Source organism: Heloderma suspectum, chromosome 5, assembly GCF_057233095.1.
Source record: "Heloderma suspectum isolate Gila_16-S chromosome 5, 16-S_ref, whole genome shotgun sequence".
In the NCBI taxonomy this organism is placed as follows: domain Eukaryota; kingdom Metazoa; phylum Chordata; class Lepidosauria; order Squamata; family Helodermatidae; genus Heloderma; species Heloderma suspectum.
This window is the reverse complement of record NC_139462.1, coordinates 47656447-47677740: the sequence shown is the minus strand read 5'-3', so window position 1 is coordinate 47677740 and position 21294 is coordinate 47656447. Positions and strand designations below refer to the sequence as shown.

Here is a 21294-nt window from a genome sequence, read left to right as displayed (position 1 = left end):
TGACCTGGCTAGATGTTGTGAAAGGCTTCCTCTTCATCATGAGCAGAATTCTGCGGTCATCCACTTTAGTTGCCTTCCATGGTCTTCCAGGCCTTTTGCTGTTGCTGAGATTGCCAGTTAATTCCTTCTTTTTCAGGATGTTCCAAACTGTTGTATTGGCCACTCCCACTGTTTTTGTGATCTCTCTGATGGGTTTATGTTGTTTCCTCAGCCTAATGATGGCCTCCTTCACTCGCATGGACACCTCTTTGGACCTCATGTGGGGAGTTCCAGTGAACAGCTACCAAATGCAACTGTCACACTCAGAACCACCTCCAGGCCTTTTATCTGCTGGATTGGTCATGGGGTACCTAGGAAACAGGCCACACCTGGCCATGCAACTGCTTGTCAGCCATTCGTTCCATTACTTATGAGCCATCAATGATGGGGGGGGTGTATGCCACTGGCTGTCCTTCCTGAATGGTTAGTGCCCCACCTTTGTCAAACCCCTCGAATTACAGCTGAAAGTCCTGACTTCGCTCCCATCTGGGTCTGTTTCCTTTCAACTTCAATGTGGTGGTGTACAGAGGCCAACTGCCAAAACAGTTATCCTTGTTCCAATATTTCTGGCCCTGACTGTAGATGAAGAAGATGGGATGGTAGGTAGAGAGGAAGTAGAAAATGTAGCATTAAAAAAAAAAAAAAGGATATCTGAGCATAGTTGAAAGAAGGCAAGTAGAAGCATAGAAAAAACGCCAAAAATAATATGATATACAAGGATCAAGGGAGAGAGTTAGTAGAAGGAAAGGAAATATCTACAGGAGAACAAGTTTCAGCATTGGGAAGAGTATCCAATGTTAATCCTACTTAGAGTAAGACTTAAATGAATGGCACTTATTAGTCATGGCTAACTTAAGATCCATTTATTTCAATGGGTCTACTCTAAGTAGGACTAACATTGGATATTACCCTGAAAGTGGAGACCTCAAAGCAGGATGAAAATTTATGCTGACAATTTATCGATGAAAATTTACTGATATCAATTATATCCTGGTAGGCATTCTGGCAGTAAGTGTAAGTGAAGTATGAGAGAGTCTTCAAAAATAAAAGGAGAAGAGAAATTATGGAGATCTAGACAGAGTCAAAGAGGAACTAGTAGTAACATTTTGTTGGTAAGGCAGAGTGCAGAATTGAAGCGGAGAGAATATAGTGGCGGGGAGGCAGAGAACGGAGTGATCTTTAATCCTGATCCATAGGCATTTGGCAGGAGCCAGTGAAGATTAGAGGGGAAGATAGAATAGGAAGAAAGTGCTCCCCCAAGCCCAAATTAGATGCAGCTGATGTCAACCTAACTGGATCATGACATCAATGAAAAGACAAGGAAGCAAGTGGAGCAATTTTTTTTTTTTTTTTTTTGGTGCAACAACAAGAAGCCTCTCTCACAAATGTGACAAATCATTTTGTGTTAGATAATGTTGTGCTGGGCACACAATTATTTCTTAAGAATACAGAAAACCTTTCCTAAACAGGTGATCAGCACTGCCAAACTGGACAGCACCAGCCATTTGTTCTGCAGTGTGCAGACAGTTCTAATCCAGCAACAAGAATCATGTACATAGTTGCTGAATACAGGGAGCAAACTAAAGTATTCATACAAGCAGAACTTTGTTGGACACACAAGCCCTAGTCCAGAAAAAAAAAGACCCATACATGAGATCTTGCTTCCATGTATGGATTATCCTTGCTGAATAAGTGATTTGTCATGTAGATAAATTCATAAAATTTACTGTCAAACTAGATTCTAGATCAATTGACAGTGCCCACATTACTAATTGAAAATTCAAGCATACACACCAAGTATATATTGCTAGATACAAAAGACTAATGCAAACCACTTTATTGAACACAAATTATTCAAAGATTAATTCAGAAATTTAGGTGAGGGCATACCTGGAACAAAAAAATATGAGAAATGTCAGATCTTCCTATAAGTCATTATCTCTGAGATTTGTACAATTTTGAACTGGAATGCCTAACCAAGGGAAAAAATAAGCTGTATCTTTTTGATGTATTGCAAACAGTGTACTATTAGATAACCCACAGTGGAAAAGTGTAAGGCTCAATATTAAACCTTAAGCATCAAGGGACAGGACATATGGCCCTGATCAAAGAAGCAAGAAGCAATCTCAGGATTTTCTTTGGAAATTATGAGTTTCTGCTGTTCCCACTGGTTTATGGGGCCCTTAAGAGATAGAGATCTTTCCTAAATGGTTGAAGTATCAATACATTATTCCATAATATTACCTTCTTTCCCTGCCCCTCCTTACCAAATATAGTTGTTAGACCCATCTTGTAAAGGGTTCTTGTGGCTTTAATAGCTGTGTGGTAGCATAGGTTTGTTTTTCCTCTCACATAAATACTATGACAGGATACACAAGTTCTCCCCCATTCACAAATCCTACAAGTCTGGGATCCAGCAAACCCAAAACAGAATATTAGCCTTAATCAGGTTTTAGTACTTAGTCTACATGGTACATTAAAATCTTTTATGCATTCCTTGGTACCCTCCTAAATGGCAAAAAAACTTATCATGAGGCAATCTCCTACCATCAGATGTGGTGCTTAACTCAGCAGAATGAGTTGGAAAAGTCCTGGGTAGCACAGAAGTACCACTTCAGGCTGAACCTGGATAGTGCTGTTTCTTATGTAAAAAAACAACAACAACCCACCTCTCTATAACAATGAAACTAACATATCATAGAAGAAGGGCCTGGTCCTGCCCCAGTGATCAAAATATGGGGGGAAAGGTAAGGGGCCTTAATAAAATCTACAAGCTTTACCCTCAACTCTCCCCTCCACTTTTAGCCGTATCATGCCCCCATAGCCTTCTAAAAACACTAGCTAAGGGGACTAACACAAAGGTAAGGGAGATAGGCTGCCTCCAATTTGAGCACTGTCTACTCCTCTCCCTGCTGTGCTAGTTTTCAGCTTGCAAGGATTATTTTTTTTAACATCAGGATGCATTCAAAACTGGGGAATGCGCCAACTCATCTGCAGTTTGAAATTGTACTGTCCATTCTGCCACCTCTGGACTATACCACCTCATGTGCAGACCCAGCCTAGGTACATGTACTCCTATAGATCAGCAAGGAAATTTAAGCTATGCGCTGCAACCTCATTATTGTCCCTTCTCTTCCTTAGTGGTCGTCCTTGTCAGTTCAGTTCTTTGGGCCAAACTAAACAAGTCATTAAAGGTATCTTTGCATTTAATGTGTAGGCTTTTAAAAAAGGAAAGAGCTTCAGCTGTGGGGGGGGGAGATAATTATTGGGGTTCACCAATACACCTTCCATAGCAAAAAAATTGTTTAGAAATCATGCAATGCAAATAAGACCTAGAAAGGAAGAAATCAGAAAATTCAAGAAAGTAGTGTTGCAATTGCTGTTATCACTATTTAGTTCTCCCATTTATTTTTACCTTTGCTTTTAGTATTTTGTTATGCATGAACATTCCCTCTGCCTCAGTGTTCTCATATTTGAGAATGATTTAATGGCATTATTACACTCACCCCACTTTTCTGAGTGGTGAGAAGTTCCAGGGCTGCAGCTCTTACCCAAGTTTGGTTTCTTTTAGAAGGTCGTCACTGGAGGCTTACCGGTATTTTGTAATACTTGTGTTTAATTACAAATATATAGGTGAAGTATAGATGAAAGAACAACATTAGTACACTGACAGATAGCTAAAGCCCACTGCTCCTACATCAGATCTCTAGACAGAGACCCAGCACACAAAAAATGCTTTCAGATCCCAAATTCAGCTTTCTAAGGGTGCTTCCAGATGGAGGGCTCCTAGCATTACCAATCAGAAGGCACTGTGCAGCAATTCTATATTTTTTCCTTAGCAAATTTTCTGCAGTAAGAAAAAAGGCAGAAAAAGTCATGGGAAAACTCAGTAGGCTTACAAGTGGAAGATGATGTCTGAATGGACACACCCCCAACCTGAAATTCTGAGAATGGGGCAGGGTGATGGTGCCATATAAACCACATCTGGAAGGGCCCCCTCTTGTTTCTTTCCCCAAACTATACTCTATTGTTCTTCTCACACAGAGGCACCTTGTCCTCTCTATCTGGCAAGAGGGAACAAGTCCGGACAAATAATCTCTTCTCACCATCACCAAGCTTTCTTAGCTCCCATGGAGACTCATTACCAGAACATCACCAGGCTATGAACACTCCTTTGTCAAGCCCAGGTTTTGCCTCAGGGCAACCCACACTGATAGACCTACCCACAGAAACCTGACAGGAAACCTACAAGAGTACATTCAACAGTATAATTACTGTTATTGTTACTGTAGTGTAGATATTGTTTTGGAGTATAGACTTGTGCTGTGAAAAATGTGGTATTAACTCTCTTGCTATTAGTAGGTTTTACTAATTTGTACATTTTTATAGTCCTTTTAAGTGTTTCCAAACCAGCTGTTATTCAGTGTTTCCAAACCTGTCAGATGATAACGTACAAGGCAAAACAACTTGAAGAAAGTGAATGTGGTTTGTCAAGAGGTGCGGGGGGGGGGGGGTGGAAGCTTGGTGGGTAATAAATGTTTTTGTTTCTTGCATTGCATCTGCAAGTACCAATGAAGTCTGTTTAGGTCAAAACCAAAAGCTTTAAACACAAAGTAATATATCAATATGCCGAGAAGAAACTGGGGCAACGGATTTTACAAAGGGATGAATTATTAGGTCAATCTCTATGTTTAAGTCTTCAAAACATATGTGGAGTGAAGCAGGCTGCTGTAAGCACTAAGTAGTAAACCACAAAACAGTTCTTACATCTCAGAGATCAAGCGTTTCCATTATCCATCCTAAGTCAGTCTAAGATTACAAAGAAATGCTTATAGGCCCTTCAATGAGATGAGAAGATTCTTAATAAATGATATATTTCAAACACTCAAAAATGCAAGACTTTTTCTTTGATCTCTAACATGAGCAGCGTAAGCAGATTAAGGGAGCAATCCTATCTAGTTAGGCAGCTGCCTCCGAACTCAGAGGCGACCACCTATCCAAAGCAGGGCAGGAGAAGCACGGAGAGGATCGTTCCCTCCGCGCTTCTCCTGCCCTGTTTTTTTGGCTAGACAGCCGATTGTGGGAGGACGGAGTGGGGAAGGAGGCTGCTGTACAGGCAGTTACGTTCTCCCTGCCCTGGAATGCCCCTGGCCACACGCCTTTCCAGCCACTCCATGCTCCTCTTGCGAGCGCAGAGGACGGGGCTGTTCCAAGCTGCCTCCAAGGCAGCGCGGAAGTGGGGGGAGGTCGGTTCCCGGAAAATAACATATCCTATGGCTGTCTAGCCACTGTCTAGCAGCCATAGGATTGCTCCCTAAAATGCTATTTTCTGTCATCCATGTTAAGCATCATTACAAGCATGTAATGAGTAAATGAACTTAACACACCTATATCCACATCAGGGTATGTAATCATCATGATTTTTATAGGACTACTCTGCATATAGAGATTTTAATGTTTAGCTACATGGTTAAATACATAGTCAGCTTAAATCATCTCTGTAAACCACCTTATCCCAGACTTCTGTTTCTGATAGCAGCTTCTAGTATCACAATTTCTGTTAATGGAAATGCATCCGCAAGCCATTCCAGTGACAACAGTAATGTCTGAAGGACTTCCACCTATATCTCCTCACCAAGTGTATGATGAAATCCTGTCAAGTGTATGATGAAATCCCCAATAAAAACTAGCATATTCATATCTGACTTACAAAGATACATAAGTCTTTCCAATGTTACACTTCTGCCACAACAGGAGCAATTTAGAACTATTCTTATGTGAGCAAAACTAAAGTTAGTGGTGGAAGTACTAAATTCAGTAGTATTTGCACATGCAGTGCAAGAAATGCAGTAATAACCACCTGACCATCCCTACTTCCAAATCCTTATAAGCCATATGTGACCATTACCTGACATAATTAGAAAGACTGAGGAATCCCTTAAAAGGAGCATCACTAAACCCTAGTAAAATTTAAGGAGACTGGCAAGAGAGTTAATACTATATTTTACATGCCAGAAGTCTTCTTGTTTTACTTACATTAAGCTAGCAATATCCCCTACGTTCAGGATACCATTACATCCTTCTCAGCTATGAAATCACTGAAAAAGGGGGAATGTTCATCCAGTAGAAAATTACTGTGGTTTGATACAACTGGGAGCCCTCAAATTACAGGATTCTGTGTTAAAAACAGATTTTGTAGTCCGTGCATTCCAAGATACATTGACCTGGTTCACATGATCAAAATAAGCCACGGTGGTTTATTTAAGCCATGGTGGCTAATTTAAATCACTACCCATGGATTATTGCCCATGGACCCACTGCCCACAGATTACTGGAGGGTTTCACCCTCCAACAAGCCATGCTGCCCAGGTTCAGATGACATGACAAACTGCGCCCAGGAAGTGATTATGGAAATCGTGCACTCCATACACCTGGCACATGCCACAATTTAAATAAACCATGGTGGCTTATTTTGAGCACACCTACCAGCCCATTATGTTCTTCTGCTAATCTTATTAAGGCTCCACAATAGCAAAAATCACCATCACAATTAGTCAAAAATCACCATCAATGCTAATTTCATCCATCCTAAAATTCAAGTACACCTAATAAATATTATTTTAAAAACTCCCACCATATTTCAATACAATACTATTCTGTTGAAATAAAAATCCAATTAAATGACTTTTGCAATTCACCCAACAAAACAAAGAAAAAGGCCTTTTTAATATTCTATAAAAATCAGAATACAGAAACTAACTTTCACTTTTTCCTTTTTAAAGGCACAGCCTTCTTTCCTCTAGTTGGATGAGTTTGTCCACTCTTTTCTCCAGTTCCTTTGATTTGTGAATCATTTGAACAACTGTACCCCTAACCAAAAAGCCTTTCTGTGAGGATCAGAGTTGGAACAGATATTGCAGTAATTGAGTTCAATCAGATTTAGTCATACTTAAGAGTGGACTCACTGAAATTAGTGGGACTTGCGTTAATCATGACTAACTTAAATCCCACTGATTTCAAGTGGGTCTACGTATAACAAAATCTGGATCCATCCCATAATACTTATGTAATGGAACAAATTGTTAAGAGCCAGGACTGGAGCTGCAAGTTATACAAGCATTGGGATGACTGAATGTCCAGACATGGCTTTTATTGTCCAATGGCCCTGCCTCATTCATGGAATCTTACAGGAAGGGACCATAGCTCAGCGGTAGAGCACATGCTTTGTATTCAGAAGGTCCCAGGTTCAATCCCCGGCATCTCCAGATAGGGCTGGAAAAACACCTGCCTGTGAAACCCTGGAGTGCCAGTCTGTGTCAACAATACTGAGCTAGATTTTACTGAGCTCGGACCAATGATCTGACCCAGTAAAAGGTAGCTTCCTATGTTCCTGTGGTGATGTCTTCCAATTATAACCCTCCTGTGATTCCCCACCACTTCTTCCATCTTTTTTCTTACCACAGAAAATACATTCAGGAAGAAAGCATGGAATAGCTGCACAATGTCTTTTGACTGGTAGCAGTAGAAGCCCTCCATTTGGAAGCACCCTCTGTGCTATGAGGAACATGTCTGGGATTGTTGAGAAACCTAGGACTGGCACCCACTGTGAATAGCAGACATGCAGAGGACTGAAGCGAGAAAGAGATATAGCTAGCACCTATACAGCAGAGGGTATGCCGAAGACATTGACTTAGACCCAGGTTTAGGCTTGTGCAACTGGGCTAGCAGAAACAGTATTTCCTGCCCCTCCTCCTCACAGCAGCTCCTCCAGCACCCTGAAAATGCTACACAGGTCGGGGGACTCTGCTGAACAGGTGAGCTGTGATGCAGGGGGAGATCCTGAAAATCAGACAGAGTCACCTTCTGAGAGCAGCAGAGCCGGTCTGTCAATGGAGGGCAGATCCTGGATCCCACCCGTAACATGGAATAAATGGCAAATATAACAGCTGCAGGTGCTACAGAAAAGTCTAATATGCAATTGTGGGGAAAACATGGATGCTGAAAAGTTTATATTTGCAGCAGGGGCAAGTGAAACTCTGAGGTTAAACTATATCATGTGAGGGACAAAAATGGTGCACAAAAGGTGAGAAACAAAGAAGGGACAGAGCTAGAACTATGCATGTAGGGAGGAGGTTCTGAACTGGGGCCAGAAGCTGAATTTGAGGGTGATAGTGAAATCCATCACTCCTGGGGATATGCAAAACTCTGTGTAGCCAGTGTAGTGTAGTGGTGAGAGTGACGGACTGGGAGCCAGGAGAGCCGGGTTCTAGTCCCCACTCGGCCATGGAAGCTCACTGGGTGGCTTTGGGCCAGTCACAGACTCTCAGCCCAACCTACCTCACAGGGTTGTTGTTGTGAGGATAAAACGGAGAGGAGGAGGATAATGTAAGCTGCCTTGGGTTCCTTGCAAGAGAAAAAAAGGCGCGATATAAATGCAATCAATCAATCAAAACTCTGAGAATAGGGGGGCCCTGCCGAGAAGGGGCCACATAACAATTATCTCCAGCAATAAGGGACGAAACTAGAGAATATGGGTGCTAGGTGATGTTAAACCATGTGACAGGGCACAAGTAGAGTTAGTGGGTGCAAGAGAGATAATGGGAGATTATATATATATATATATATAGGCTACATGGGAGATAATGCACTAAGGCTGTACTCCTATGCACACTTACCTGGGAGAAAGCCCCACTGAAAACAATGGAACTTACTTCTGAGTAGAGATGTAGAGGATTGCACTATAACTGCACTGCAAACATGGGATCAGCATTTGGGCCAACTGATATCCATTGATTGGCTGAGGCGGGAATATGGAGTTCAGAATAACAGAGTAGGTAGCTAGCAGAGGGACACATAATAGGGACAGGTTCCAGTGAGGCTGCAATCCTGTGTATATTTACTGTAGACGTAAGCCACACTGAAGGCAGTAGGACTTCAGAGTAAACAAGTACAGGATTCTACTGTCTGTTACAGCAAAACCAAAGAAAGAGTCTTGTGGCACGTTAAAGACAAACAGATTTATCATGGCATAAGCTTTCATGGATGAGTTGCTACTTCTCCACCAGATGCATGAAGAGGTCTCCAGTTCATGAAACCTTTACCACAATAAATCTGTTTGTCTTTAAGGTGCCAGAAGGAACTAGGGAGAAAGCATATGAAGAAAAGAGGGACAAAAATGCACACCAGATCCTAGATGTTAATATTGTTTTAGGGGCAGAGATGGGGCCAAGACTGGGACCAGCCAGCATACTCCTCCCCGCTGGGGAGGAAAAAAGATTGTGAGGTGAATGGCACCAAGAGTTGGAAAATGGCTCTTACTGTAGGGATGATGTTACATACTATGAAGGGCAGATCTAGCATCACTTTGTACACACAGGTGGAAAGTTGATGCTACAAAGGAAGAGGATGGAACGCATGACAGGTTGCATGACAGGTTGCTAAATTCACCGCGGGAGGAGGGGGAGCAGCGGCTATATATCTCACTGAATATCTGTACTATATATTCAGCTGTGGGAACTGCAGTGGTGTTCATTATTTAAACAATTTATTGAAATACAAATAGCACGGCCTCCCCACCACCAAACGTAACCCACCAACTACAGTTCCCACAGCCACTTATCCCTGACAGGACGGAAATGCCATATAGATTTAGGGAACTTCCAGGGGGAGGGCTCCTAGCACTACCAATTAGAAGACATTGTGCAGCACACTATTCTGTCTTCTATTGATTGATTTCAACCCCACCTTTCTACCAAGAAAAATGGCACTCAAGGCAGCTTACAATCACAAATAAAACTTGATTAAAACAATATCAAAAACAAATACAGGAAAACACAATTAGAAACACAACAGCAACAGAACAAAAACTTTTCCTCCTTAACAGATTCTCTGTGGTAAGAAGAGGGAAGAAGCGGTGGGGAAACAAGGGAGGGTTACAAATGGCAGGTGCAAACGTCAGGACCCCTCCTGTAAAAATCTGTGAATGAGGCAGGGCTGATTGCACAATAAAAAAAGCTAATCTGGAAACACCCCGAGGCTGCAATCCTATACACACTTACCTGGAAGTAAAAACTCACCGAACTCAATGGGCCTTACACACATAAGATTGCGCCATAAACGAGGGAAGGAGGGCCAAGATTCACAAGGTTTAACATTCTGGACCTGGATATATCTAAGCTTCAATTAAATAAATAAATAAAAACCAGTGCAAATAAATAAATAATACACTTTCAAAAATATTTTTTTAAAAACTTCGTAATAGCTAAAGATAGCCTTTACAGGAGAAACGGCTGCTGTCTGAACACCCCCCCCCCCCCAAACACACACACACACACTGCTCTTAGCTGACGCTCGGGTCACCCCCATTGCTCCGGAGCTGTGGGGAGCGGCAGGCCAAGGGGGTCCTATTTGGTTGCGGGGAAAGACGGCTCAGGAGTACGCACTGTGCGGGTCGCTCTTCTCTCGCACTCCATCCACTCCGCCGTCGGGGTTGATCCTCAGGAAGAAGCCGCCGTTTTTGCAGTACAGCCGCTTGGGGTCCTTGAAGTGTCCGGGCGGGAAGGCGCCGCTGCCGCCGCCGCCGTCGTCGGGCAAGACGGGCAGGGTGGTGATGTTCGCCGCCGCCGTCGCCACCCCCGCGGGGCCGGCCGCCCCGGCCGCGGGCTGCCCCCTGGGCGCTCTCCCGCGGGCGCTGCCCGGCCGGCCGGCTCGGCCTCTGCCGCGGCCCCCCAGCCTCGCCTCCCGACGGCTTCTCCCCCTGCCCCCCAGCCTCGCCGCCTGGCGGCTGCCCGCGCGGAGGGCCGGCGGGGTGCGCCGCGAGGGGCCGGGAGAGGGCGAGCTCCCGTCGCAAGGCGGGGAACCGCGGCGGCCCGGGCGGGTGCGGCGGGCGTGGGGCGGCGACCGAGGCTTCGGCGCCGGCTCCCTGCGCTTGCGAGGCCGTTTATGGAGCTGCGCAGCTCCGAGCTGGCGGCTCAGAGAGACTTAGCAGCCAGTCGCTTCGGCCCGGCACGCCGGGGAGCCCCCCGGCTGAAAACGTGGCGCTGCCGCCCAGCCCGCCGAGGGAGCCGCCGCCGGCTGGCCAGTGCGCGGCCCTCCGTGGGCGCGAGGATTATGTGCCCGTTTGCTCCCCCGGCCTCCCGCCGCCGGCCCCTCCTCCTTCCCCCCCCGCCGCGGTTCGCGCCGCTCTGCGCTGAGCCGGTTCTGTGCCTGCTGTCCCGGGGGCTGGGGAGGAGCTGCTCGCTCGCTGCCCCTGCTGGAAACTGGCAGGGATGGAGAAGCTCCGAGGCTCCCTCCTCCGCATCCCCCCGCGCCGTGTAACCCTAGCCTGCCCAGCGCGGGCACAACGCAGCCTCCGCCAAGGGCGCGCGCTTTCCCGCCCGTGCAGTTCCAGGGCTCTGCGCCTGCCCTAACAACCGACGCGGGCGCCCCAACATCAGACGGGCTGCAGGATCGTCTAGAGGCGGTTGGGTCGAAGGGCCCCCCACGTCCCCCGAGCTCCTGCCCGCAAAGCCGGAGCGGCCGCCCGCCAACCTCCCATCCACGCGCGAAAGCAAACCATGCATTGCAATCCAAGCGGGCAGGAAGCGGGGGGGGGAGGGGGGGCCTCCAGAAAATCACCCCGTGGACTCCGGCAAGAAAAAGCAACAAACGGGGGCCGCTAGCTAACGTTGTGCTTAGAAAGGGCTTAGGGACATTGTGACCACCCTCACGCATGACAGGGAGACATGTCACGCATGACAGGGGGCAGGCCTTACCATTAGGCACAGGGTGGCAGCCGCCTCGGCCAGCTGATTTGGGTTGTCATGAAAGGGCTGCAAGCTGTTAGTTATTTTAAGTTATCGTTCTTTTTTGTTTGTTGTAATTCCCAAAAAGAACACCTGTGGTATTTTCTGCCTTCCGTGCCAAATAACTTGGCCAGCCTTGGCTACTATGCATTTTGACTTGGGGAGGGGCGGGTACCATTTTCTATTCCACCTCACGCAGCAAAATGGTGAAAATAAATAAAGCCGGGGCTCAGTTAGGTTGTGACCATGTGCCCCACCTCATTCACTGAATTTTACAGGGGGTCCAGTCAACATCATCTTCCATGTGTAACTCTCCTTGGTTTTCCCACCACTTATTCCGACTTTCTTACTGAGGGAAATCTGTTCAAGAAAAGATGAGGCTGGACAGCCATCTGTCAGGGATACTCTGACTTCGATTCCTGCATTGAGCAGGGGGTTGGACTCGATGGCCTTGTAGGCCCCTTCCAACCCTACTATTCTATGATTCTAAGACAATCGCTGCCTTTGGATTGTTAGCGCAAGGATCCCTCTGTCTAGAAGGAAGCCTACTTTACAGAGGACATTCCTCTGTTTGAAAGGGCTGTCAAAGGACGGTCCTCTTTTTGAAGATGCCCACTATTTGCAGTCCAAGATGTCCCGTCCAAGTCCGGTTTAAAGATAAGGAACCCTAAAAAGGGAGAGCAGCAGGGGCCTTGAAGTTTCCCATCAATACTTAGCACCCAGATAGCAGACTGCGTGGGCACAAAGGTCACCTAATCACAGTCTTCCCCACTACGGTGAGATGTAGTGTATTTTTATTTAAATCATAGAAATTATTTTTAAATATGCACCAATACATATTTATTTTATGTAAAACTGCCTTCTTTTGCTCTCTTTTTTGGCAATGGGTAAATGGCCACTCTAGAGTTGAGCCTTTTTTTATATTTCCTTTAGCATCTCCTTCCAGAGTCACTCAGAAACATCAGATGTTGGTAGTCAACATGAGAGAAGTACAAAGACCAGTGCCTCAGCTATGGAATTCCCTTACGAAGGAAGTCTTTCTTCCTTCGCACTTTTCAATTCAAAAGATGTATAGAAGTTTTATAGAAACTTCTATATATAGAAGTTTATAGAAGCTGGAGGAAAATTCTGAGAGTGCCTTGGAGTGCAAGAAGATCAAACCAGTCCATACTCCAGGAAATAAAGCCAGACTGCTCACTTGAGGGAAGGATATTAAAGGCAAAACTGAAGTACTTTGGCCACATAAAGAGAAGACAGGATACCCTGGAGAAGATGCTGATGCTAGGGAGAGTGGAAGGCAAAAGGAAGAGGGGCCGACCAAGGGCAAGGTGGATGGATGATATTCTGGAGGTGATGGACTCGACCTTGGGGGAGCTGGGGGTAGCAACGGCCAACAGGAAGCTCTGGCGTGGGCTGGTCCATGAAGTCACGAAGAGTCAGAAGCGACTGACCGAATAAACAACAACAAATAGAAGTTTTATTTCAGATACTATTTGCCTTGACTGATTCAGAGTAATTTGAGAATGACTCTTTTAACTGGAGAATTGGTGTATTAATTCTGTGGCATGTTTATTGTTGCATTTCATTATTTTGATGACTGTTATTTATTGTCTCTTATTGTTTTGTTATTTCTATCAGTTTTATTGTTCACTGCTTTAAGCACCATCTATAATAATGAAAGCGGATTTGCGTCTGTCCATCAGCACCATAGCACCAAGACCTTGAAACCTAGACACCTGAAACTTGGCATGCATACTAAGGGGAGGAGTGTGCACCTTGGGACTATTTTGTTTTTAAATGCATTACTTAATTTAGGGTGCGATCCTATGCATGTTTAGATAGATAAAAGTCCTACAGCACCCAGCATTCCCCAGACAGCTTGGTTGTAAGACTTCTTTCTGTCTAAACATGCATAGGATCGAGCCCTTGAATGCATCCATGCAATTAAAGCCTGCAGTAGCATCTTTAGTCAGTGGGGCAGACTTATTTAACCAGTGCATAGCTTTGCAGTCAATACAGTTTGAAGCCATGGGAGATTAGTAGACTGAAGGACAATTACATGGCTGCACTCTCCCCCCTGCTGTGGGGCAGCCATCCCTCATTGGAGTGGAGTGGACATACACCTCCCTTGGGGGCTATAGGCATGTACCATGGCAGGGGCTGTGGCTAGGAGTGCATGGCTTCACTGAGGTGGGGTGGACACAAGGTGTCCAACTCTTATAGCATCATAAGTTTGCTAGAAGGTTTTGCTGTATCAAACGAAGGGCTATTCCAGCCCATGCAAAGCCTTCTGTTCAGTTGCCAGAACTAAAGTATTGTACCCTTTGCTTTAAACCATCCTGGGTCCCATTACTCAGGTCCCTTTTGGGGGGTTTAGGTGTTGGGGACAGAGGGCTTTCAAGAGAGCCATAGAATGGGAATGGGAGCAAAACGTGGGTTCACAAGCAGGGCTGTCTTTCCTTGAGAGCAGAAAGTTCTCGCTGCCTGGAGTCTAAGATGCAGGAAAAGACGGCTTTGCTGACAAAGCTGTGGTGAAGCCATGAAAAAATAGACCCGTATGAAAAGAAGTTACCACATTTGTTACTCTCTGCAGCTAGCAAATCCATGAATCCAGAGTGTTTCTCTGTACCCTGATAAGGCCTAGGGTGACATCACCCCATCAAAACAATGGAAAACTGTTTGTGTCTCACAACATGTCATTCACCAACCCAGAACTGAATTTCCTGTTGGCAACTGGGGACAAGGAAAACGGCCAATCAGAAGGCAGGAAAATTTAGGTGTGTCAGTGGATCAAAAAGCAATTGTACCCTGCTAGTGGGGATAACTTTTTTTCTCCTCTTTTCTCACTTAATTTTTACCTTTTAGTCAGTTCTGGGTTTTAGTTAGCAGATTCTGCCTGGTTTGGGAGGCTTCACTTGTTTTTGCCTTCTTTTGAGAGAAGAAGTTTTTTTTTCCTCTTCTGAACAGGTCTCTACTTTGGCTTTGAGACTGTTCTTGGCCATTCCTCCCCAAAAGGCTGGATGTTTGGCTCCTGTGCTGCTTGGGATAGATGCAGCCTGCTCCTTTTTCCTTTCTTTTTTACGTTTTCCTCCATTTTTTATTTTATTTCCTTTTCCCTTGGTGAGACTTTGGCTTCAGCACTTTATTCTGAACATTTTCCTCAATTTCACATCAGAATGCTTTCCAATCTGGACTTTCTTGGACTCTATACAATGGGTCTTGGGATCCGTCCTTTCTAATCTTCATCTGAGTCCACAGGAGCTGTTTCTCAGATCTCTGCTTGGGATAGATAGTTATAATTTCCATTTCTCCCCTCCTTTCCCTTAATCTTTAGGTTGTTAAGAAGTAGCTCTCTTTTGAGCAAACAGTACTGACTCCATTTTGAGACACAGCCAAAAAGCCAGGCGTCTTCATCTCCAGCCTCCACAAAGGTGGGGAAAAGGTACAAGGAATAGGGTTGAGAGCATCATGCAAGGCTAGATCAGGCAATTCAGTTTCTAATGGACTTCTTAGAACGCATTCCCCAAAGGCAAAGGTGAGGGTAAAAATTCAGCAAAACGTGAATGTGCTGGATGGCAAGAGTGATATCTGGTAAGTTACCCAGTCAACTATCTGCAATATGCTCACATTGTTGTACTCCAGCCTTGACACCTGTCTTTAAGACAGTCATTAACATGTAAGGTCATCTTTTGTTAAAAAAGTCAGAGATAGTAAGTAGGACTTTTGTTTCCAGCAAGTATAGCCACCATCCCCAAGCACCCTCTTTTGTTATAGGTACAAGATGGGAGGCCAACTCAGTCTTTCTCCCATAGCAAGCAGCACCATTTCCAGTGCCTATGAGCAGTGTCTGGCTCATCTGAGTTGTGATGTCACTGCCTTTCTCTGAACTGTATAAGAAGCCTCAGTTTGGGGCAGTCCCCAGTCCCTTCTTCCCAGAGGTGGGGGGCCATGCTGCTGAAATCACTCAAGAGTCTCTCCAGAGGAAAGGCTCCATGCTGAAATAGCTGAAATGACTAAGCTCCTTGCTTGTCAGAGCAAGGTTCCAACAGTGAGTGCTTTGCCTCCCCTAGTCAAGGCTCTCTGCTTTCCTTCCTCTTCACCTGAGACCAGGAATTGCAACGCACACTAGTTCCTGTCTGCAGGAAAGGGCTTCAGCCCAAAGAAAGGTATAATTGTTTTTAGAACATCTTACTACAAATTGTAGCCTCCACCCCCTCTTTCCCTTGGAGGTGCTTCAGGCCTCAGGAAGACTCCTTCCCACAGTCTTGAAAGCTACTTTAAGGCCTGGAGCTCAGCTTCACCAAGAATGCAGCTAATTTCCCCACCAAAGCATAACTTGGTGAAGGCTGGAGCATCCCCAATTGACCTTAAGTGTTAAATCCATTTGCTCAGCTAATTCCCCCAAGACCAGGTTGTGTATTTGAATCTTTGTAAACCTCAATAAATGTGCCATTGTGGCGTTATCCTCTCCAACAGTGTCTGAGTGTGGATGTCTTTGGGTGGGAATCACTTTCTTAGCCATAGATGCTGTATTGCCAATGTTCCTTATAAGTGAGTGTGTGAGTCTTGTTAGAATGTGTGCAAATTTGTACACGGGTCTAACTAGAGCACATCACATAACAAGGATAAACTACTATAGTTGGAAACAGTAAGATTTAATTGCAGCTAAGTTCAGGGGGAATGGAGAAGCCTGAGGGGAGTGGTGGAAGATGACATCATCGTCCCTGCTAATCAAAAAGTCCTGGCACTTTGATCCTGTGAATCTTGGCTCCACTACAACACCCAGGGAACACAAGGCTCATACAAATTCACTCATGCTCCGCAAAGCTTAGAAAATGCAAGTTAAGTCTCCCAGCTCAACTTGTGTGCCATGTAAGCAGTTAGGAGCACTCCCACATATTGTGCTCACTTACAACTTTGGCTCAATTCATTCACATTTTGCCTTGGCTTTTCAATACCAATCCTCTTTTTCTGCAGATTGGGGCAATCTGAAGTGCTATATTGATATTTAATAAGAATGTGGCATTATGTGTTGAAATTATTCAGAATTCCCATGGAAAAAAATAGATGCAACATGAATGCCAGTTGGGAAGTAAATTCTGCAAGTGTGACCTGCAATAAAATGTTGCTGTATGGAGGACTCCTGTTACAGTTTCCAGGCAACCAACTGTTGAGGGTTCCAGCTCTTGCAAGATACTCCATTCCATTCACCATAACCCCACTATGGTAGCCATGTGTCCTACTGTACAGAGGACAGCCTTCTGTTTGAAGGCAACCTCTCTTTGAAGAGCTTTCCAATCTGTAAGAACTATAAGATGGGAGATCAAGGGTCTTGAAGGTGCCCATCAACACATAGTACCTGCACAGCAGCCCGAGTAGGTCACCTGGTCACAGTCTTTCCCATGATGGTGAGATGTATTGTATATCTATTTCAATTATAGTAATTATTTCAAATTTGCTTCTATACATATAAATTAAACCGTCCTCTTTTTTGGCAATGCACGGCTACCCTAGTCTGACTCTAAAATCCAGTGAATCTTTTTAGGAGTATAGAAGGTTCTGCTTTAGGGTGAAGAGAGCTGTTTGGTGCTTTGGACTGGTGGTGGATAGGGAGGATTATTTTCCCAGCCTCAGATTGGCTCAGAAAATAAACCAAGTTATTTCACATTTGTTCCAGAAATAACTTGTTTATGTCTGTGGCAGTCCAAGATGAAAGTGGGCAAGCTGCCTATCTTTAAGTACCACATCCTGACTCATTATTTTTAATTATTATCTTTTATTCAATTTATAACCCACCTATATACACAATACTCTTAAGTGGCATACAAAGTTAAAAACAATTTAACAAAAAACCCAACAATAAAACCAGTATGTAACAGATAACAAAGAGGAATGACAGTTCTAAAAAAGGGAAGGCCTGCCAGAATAATAGAGTCTTTAATTCCAACGTCAAAAAATTCAAAAAGGTCAGCAGGCGCATTTCAACCAGCAAGTTATTCCACAACTGAGGGGCGGCAAAGGAAAAGGTCCTCTTGCATGTGGCTGCCAATCTCACATTAGGCAGCTGCAGCAAATAACCCTCAGAGGACCTTAGGTGATAGACTGGGACATAGGGCAGAAGGTGCTCCCTAAGGTACGTTGGACCTAGACCATGTAAGGTCTTAAAGGTAAGAACCAGCACTTTATATTTTGCCTGGACTCCTGTATGAATAGCAACTTGATTTCTCCTTTACACCTGAAAACAAATTCTTAAAAATAAGCTAGCTATAAAACATCCTGGATCTTCAGGTGGCAGTGGTGGCAAGGAGTGTGTTTGCATATTTTCACTTGGTGCACCAGCTGCGATGCTTCCTAAATCAGTTTCACTTGGCAACAGTTATCCACACCTTGGTTACACCCTGTTCAGACTATTGCAATGTGCTCTGTGTGGGACTACCCCGGAAGACTGTCCAGAAGCTTCAACAGGTGCACAATGTGGCGCCTAGGCTGATAACTGGTACACGGTATTGGGACCGCATTACACCTGTCCTGAAAAACCTGCAATGGTTGCCAATTGCTTTCCAGGTGCAATTCAAGGTGTTAGTTTTAGCCTTTAAAGCCCTAAACAGCTTAGGACCTGGCTAAGTGAGGGACTGCCTGTCCCACTATGAACCTGTCCAAGTACCAAGATCTCCAGGACAGGCCCTTTTGAAGGCATCATTACCCACAAAGGCCCATTTCTCAGGCAGGCATGAAAGGGCTTTCTCCTGTGTTGCCTCCCAAACTATGGAATGCACTCCCTGAAAAACTATGATTGGCCTTTGGAAAGGCACATCTTTTCAATTTAGCCTTTAAAAATGTGTAGTCTTAAATGTTTTAGAAAGCAATCCTATGGTCTCTGGGTGGGTGTCCCAGGGACCATATGATGGCTCAGATTCCCCCCTCCAAGATTGGAGACAGCACTCCATCCTCACAGAGCCAGCCCTGACCCCTCATAGCCAACGTGGAAAGAACCATGCTGGCTGCCTCTCCGAGGTTGGAAATTGACCTTGGAGAGGAAAAAGGGGAAATTCGGATGGGTGGGGAGGGGATGAGACTAGAGAAGCCAGAATATGATTTATGCTCAGCCTCTTCCATCCTCTTTCCCGCCTCCTCCAAATTGTAATTGTCCTCATTAGACGGAATGAAAAGCCTGCAAGCAAAAAAGCAAGGATCCAAAGGGGGGGGGGGCAAAGATCACCTCCACCACTCCTCCCGCCCTGCCAGTTTCAACCCAGCAGGGCATAGAAATCTCAGAAGCCTCCAGGTCCAGAGGCTTCCAAACAGCCATAGGATTGTGCCCTAAATGTTTGAACTGTTTTACTGTTTTTGTTTTATTTTTTAAGCTTTTTAAAAAAATTGTTATACACCACCGTGATGACTTTTTAGCAGATAGGGCAGTATATAAATGTTAATAATAAATAAAACAACAAAATATTTTAATACTCTTACACCTTTCATTCACATAAGTAAGCTTTACAGTCTTACCTTAAAGCTGCTGTAGCTATGTGTAACTGAGAATTGAAAATAGCAGCCATCTCCTTTTGCCTGTTGTGGTAGACACAGGAACATAGGAAGCTGCCTTATACTGAGCCAGACCATAGATTCATCTAGACCAGTAGTGTCAACACTGACTGGCAGCGACTTCCCAGAGTTTCAGGCAGGATTCTTTCCAAACTCTAGCTGGAGATGCCAAGGATTGAATCTGGGACCTTCTGCATACAAACCACGTGCTCTGCCACTGAGGTGTGGCCTTTCTAGTCTCTGAAGGCAATCTCCCCCTAATATTAACAGTTGAACAAGGGGAATTCAGCAAAGAGGCAAAGCTCACCCACACCTTCATTCATCTCCGAATGCCTCTTTCTTAGGCTGACCTAGCAAGCCATGTAACTGGCCATTGCCTACCCACCATCAGCCAACTAGGGAGAGAAGGGAGCTGAGGAGGAGTTGTCACTGCCGCACTCTGGAATCTCTCCAGGTTGATTTCATCACTACTCTGCCGAATGTGTTCAAAGCAGTGGGTAGTCAGTCCCAGAGCATGGGCTGTTCTAGACTTGCTGAAAGACCACGGTAGGCTGCCAAGACAAATGGAAAGTGTTGGCAACAGGTAGCTTGGCAGAAGCAGGCAGCCCTTGTGGATCTATAGGGTGGTATCCAATAGTAGCCTAATTTAGTTAGTTGGTGAATTAGTTAGCTAGTTAAACAATTGAGACCACACCCTTCAAGGTTCCCACTTCCAGGGCGGCTTACATAAGAATAACTAGATTAACAACAGTATAAAGCAGGGGTGCAGAACCTCTTTCAGGACAAGGGCTGAATCCCATTTTGGAGAAGCTCTCCGGGGGCTGCATTCCTGGGGTGGGCAGTGCTGAAGGCAAAAGGGGTGGAGCCAAATTACCAAAACTACCAGCATATTTTAGCTTGAAGCTCTGACTGGCTGTCATTAAGCCTTAGCAGGGGCATTTCAACCATTTAGAACAAGGAAAAAACTGCACAACAGCTGGAAACCCACCAAACAATTGCTGGTTGGGGAAAGGGGGTAGAGCTATTTGGAGAAGCCTAGAGGGCTGAATTTGGGCCCCCATGGCTGAAGTTCTGCATCCCTGACATAAAGACAATTAAAACTGTATTAAACTATTTTTTAAAAACCCAGAAGAGCAGTAAACATTTCACAGTATTGTGGAGATTAAAACAAGGAGGACAGGATAATTAAGGGCACAATCCTATGGCCGCTAGACATCCGCTAGATGGACGTAGGATTATTCAGTTTTGGGGAACTGACCTCAGAGTCAGCACTCCATGGTTGGTTCCCAAGAAATCACCTCCCTGCCCCCGCCACCTTGTAGGTGCAGATCATCCCAGGCTCCGTGCTCATAAGACCAGCGCGGAGTGGGAGAAAAGGAGGTATTCCGGGGGTGGGAGGGGACCTCAGAAGGAGCAGTACAATGCTTTCTATGTGCCATCTGGCTCCCCCCAACTCTGAAGTACTGAGGCTAGACAGCCGAAATCGGCCATCTAACAGCAAATGCAGGACAGCCGGAGCGCAGAGGATAAGATCTCCTTGCGCTCTGTCCACCCTGTATGGGATAGGCGGTCACCACCAAGTTTGGAGGTGGCCACCTATCCCCATTGGATTGCTCCCTAAAGGCCTTGGGCAAATGAAAAGGTCTTTGCCTGGTGCTGAAAAGGCACCAGAGCGGGCAGCCTCCACAAGCAGAACATTTTGCAAGCGGGGTCCCGAAACTGAGAAGGCCATTTCTCCCATCACCTTACCTCAGAAGGCAGGGGAACACGAAGAGCCTCAAAGATTTTAACGTGTACACAGGTTTATGTGGCAGCAGGTGGTCCAGACCTTCTGAATCCAAGCCGTTTAGGGCTTCTAAGTTAACACCAGCACTTTGAATTGCACTCAGAAATGGGCCACCAGTGAAGCCGTTTAAGCACTGGTATCCTA

At 45.2% G+C, this 21294-nt stretch overlaps 1 protein-coding gene across 1 annotated transcript in view; it reads right to left on the bottom strand.

The window, feature by feature from the left end:
- FGF2 (fibroblast growth factor 2) overlaps positions 1-19378 on the bottom strand; it is a 39864-nt gene extending 20486 nt beyond the window's left edge. Inside the window, exons 1-2 of the mRNA XM_084859757.1 lie at positions 19329-19378; positions 10482-10960 (exon numbers count right to left, since the gene is read on the bottom strand). Coding sequence (XP_084715883.1) covers positions 10482-10960; positions 19329-19378 — 529 coding nt within the window. The remainder of the gene's footprint in view (positions 1-10481; positions 10961-19328) is intronic.
- Between the last annotated feature and the right edge of the window lie 1916 nt (positions 19379-21294).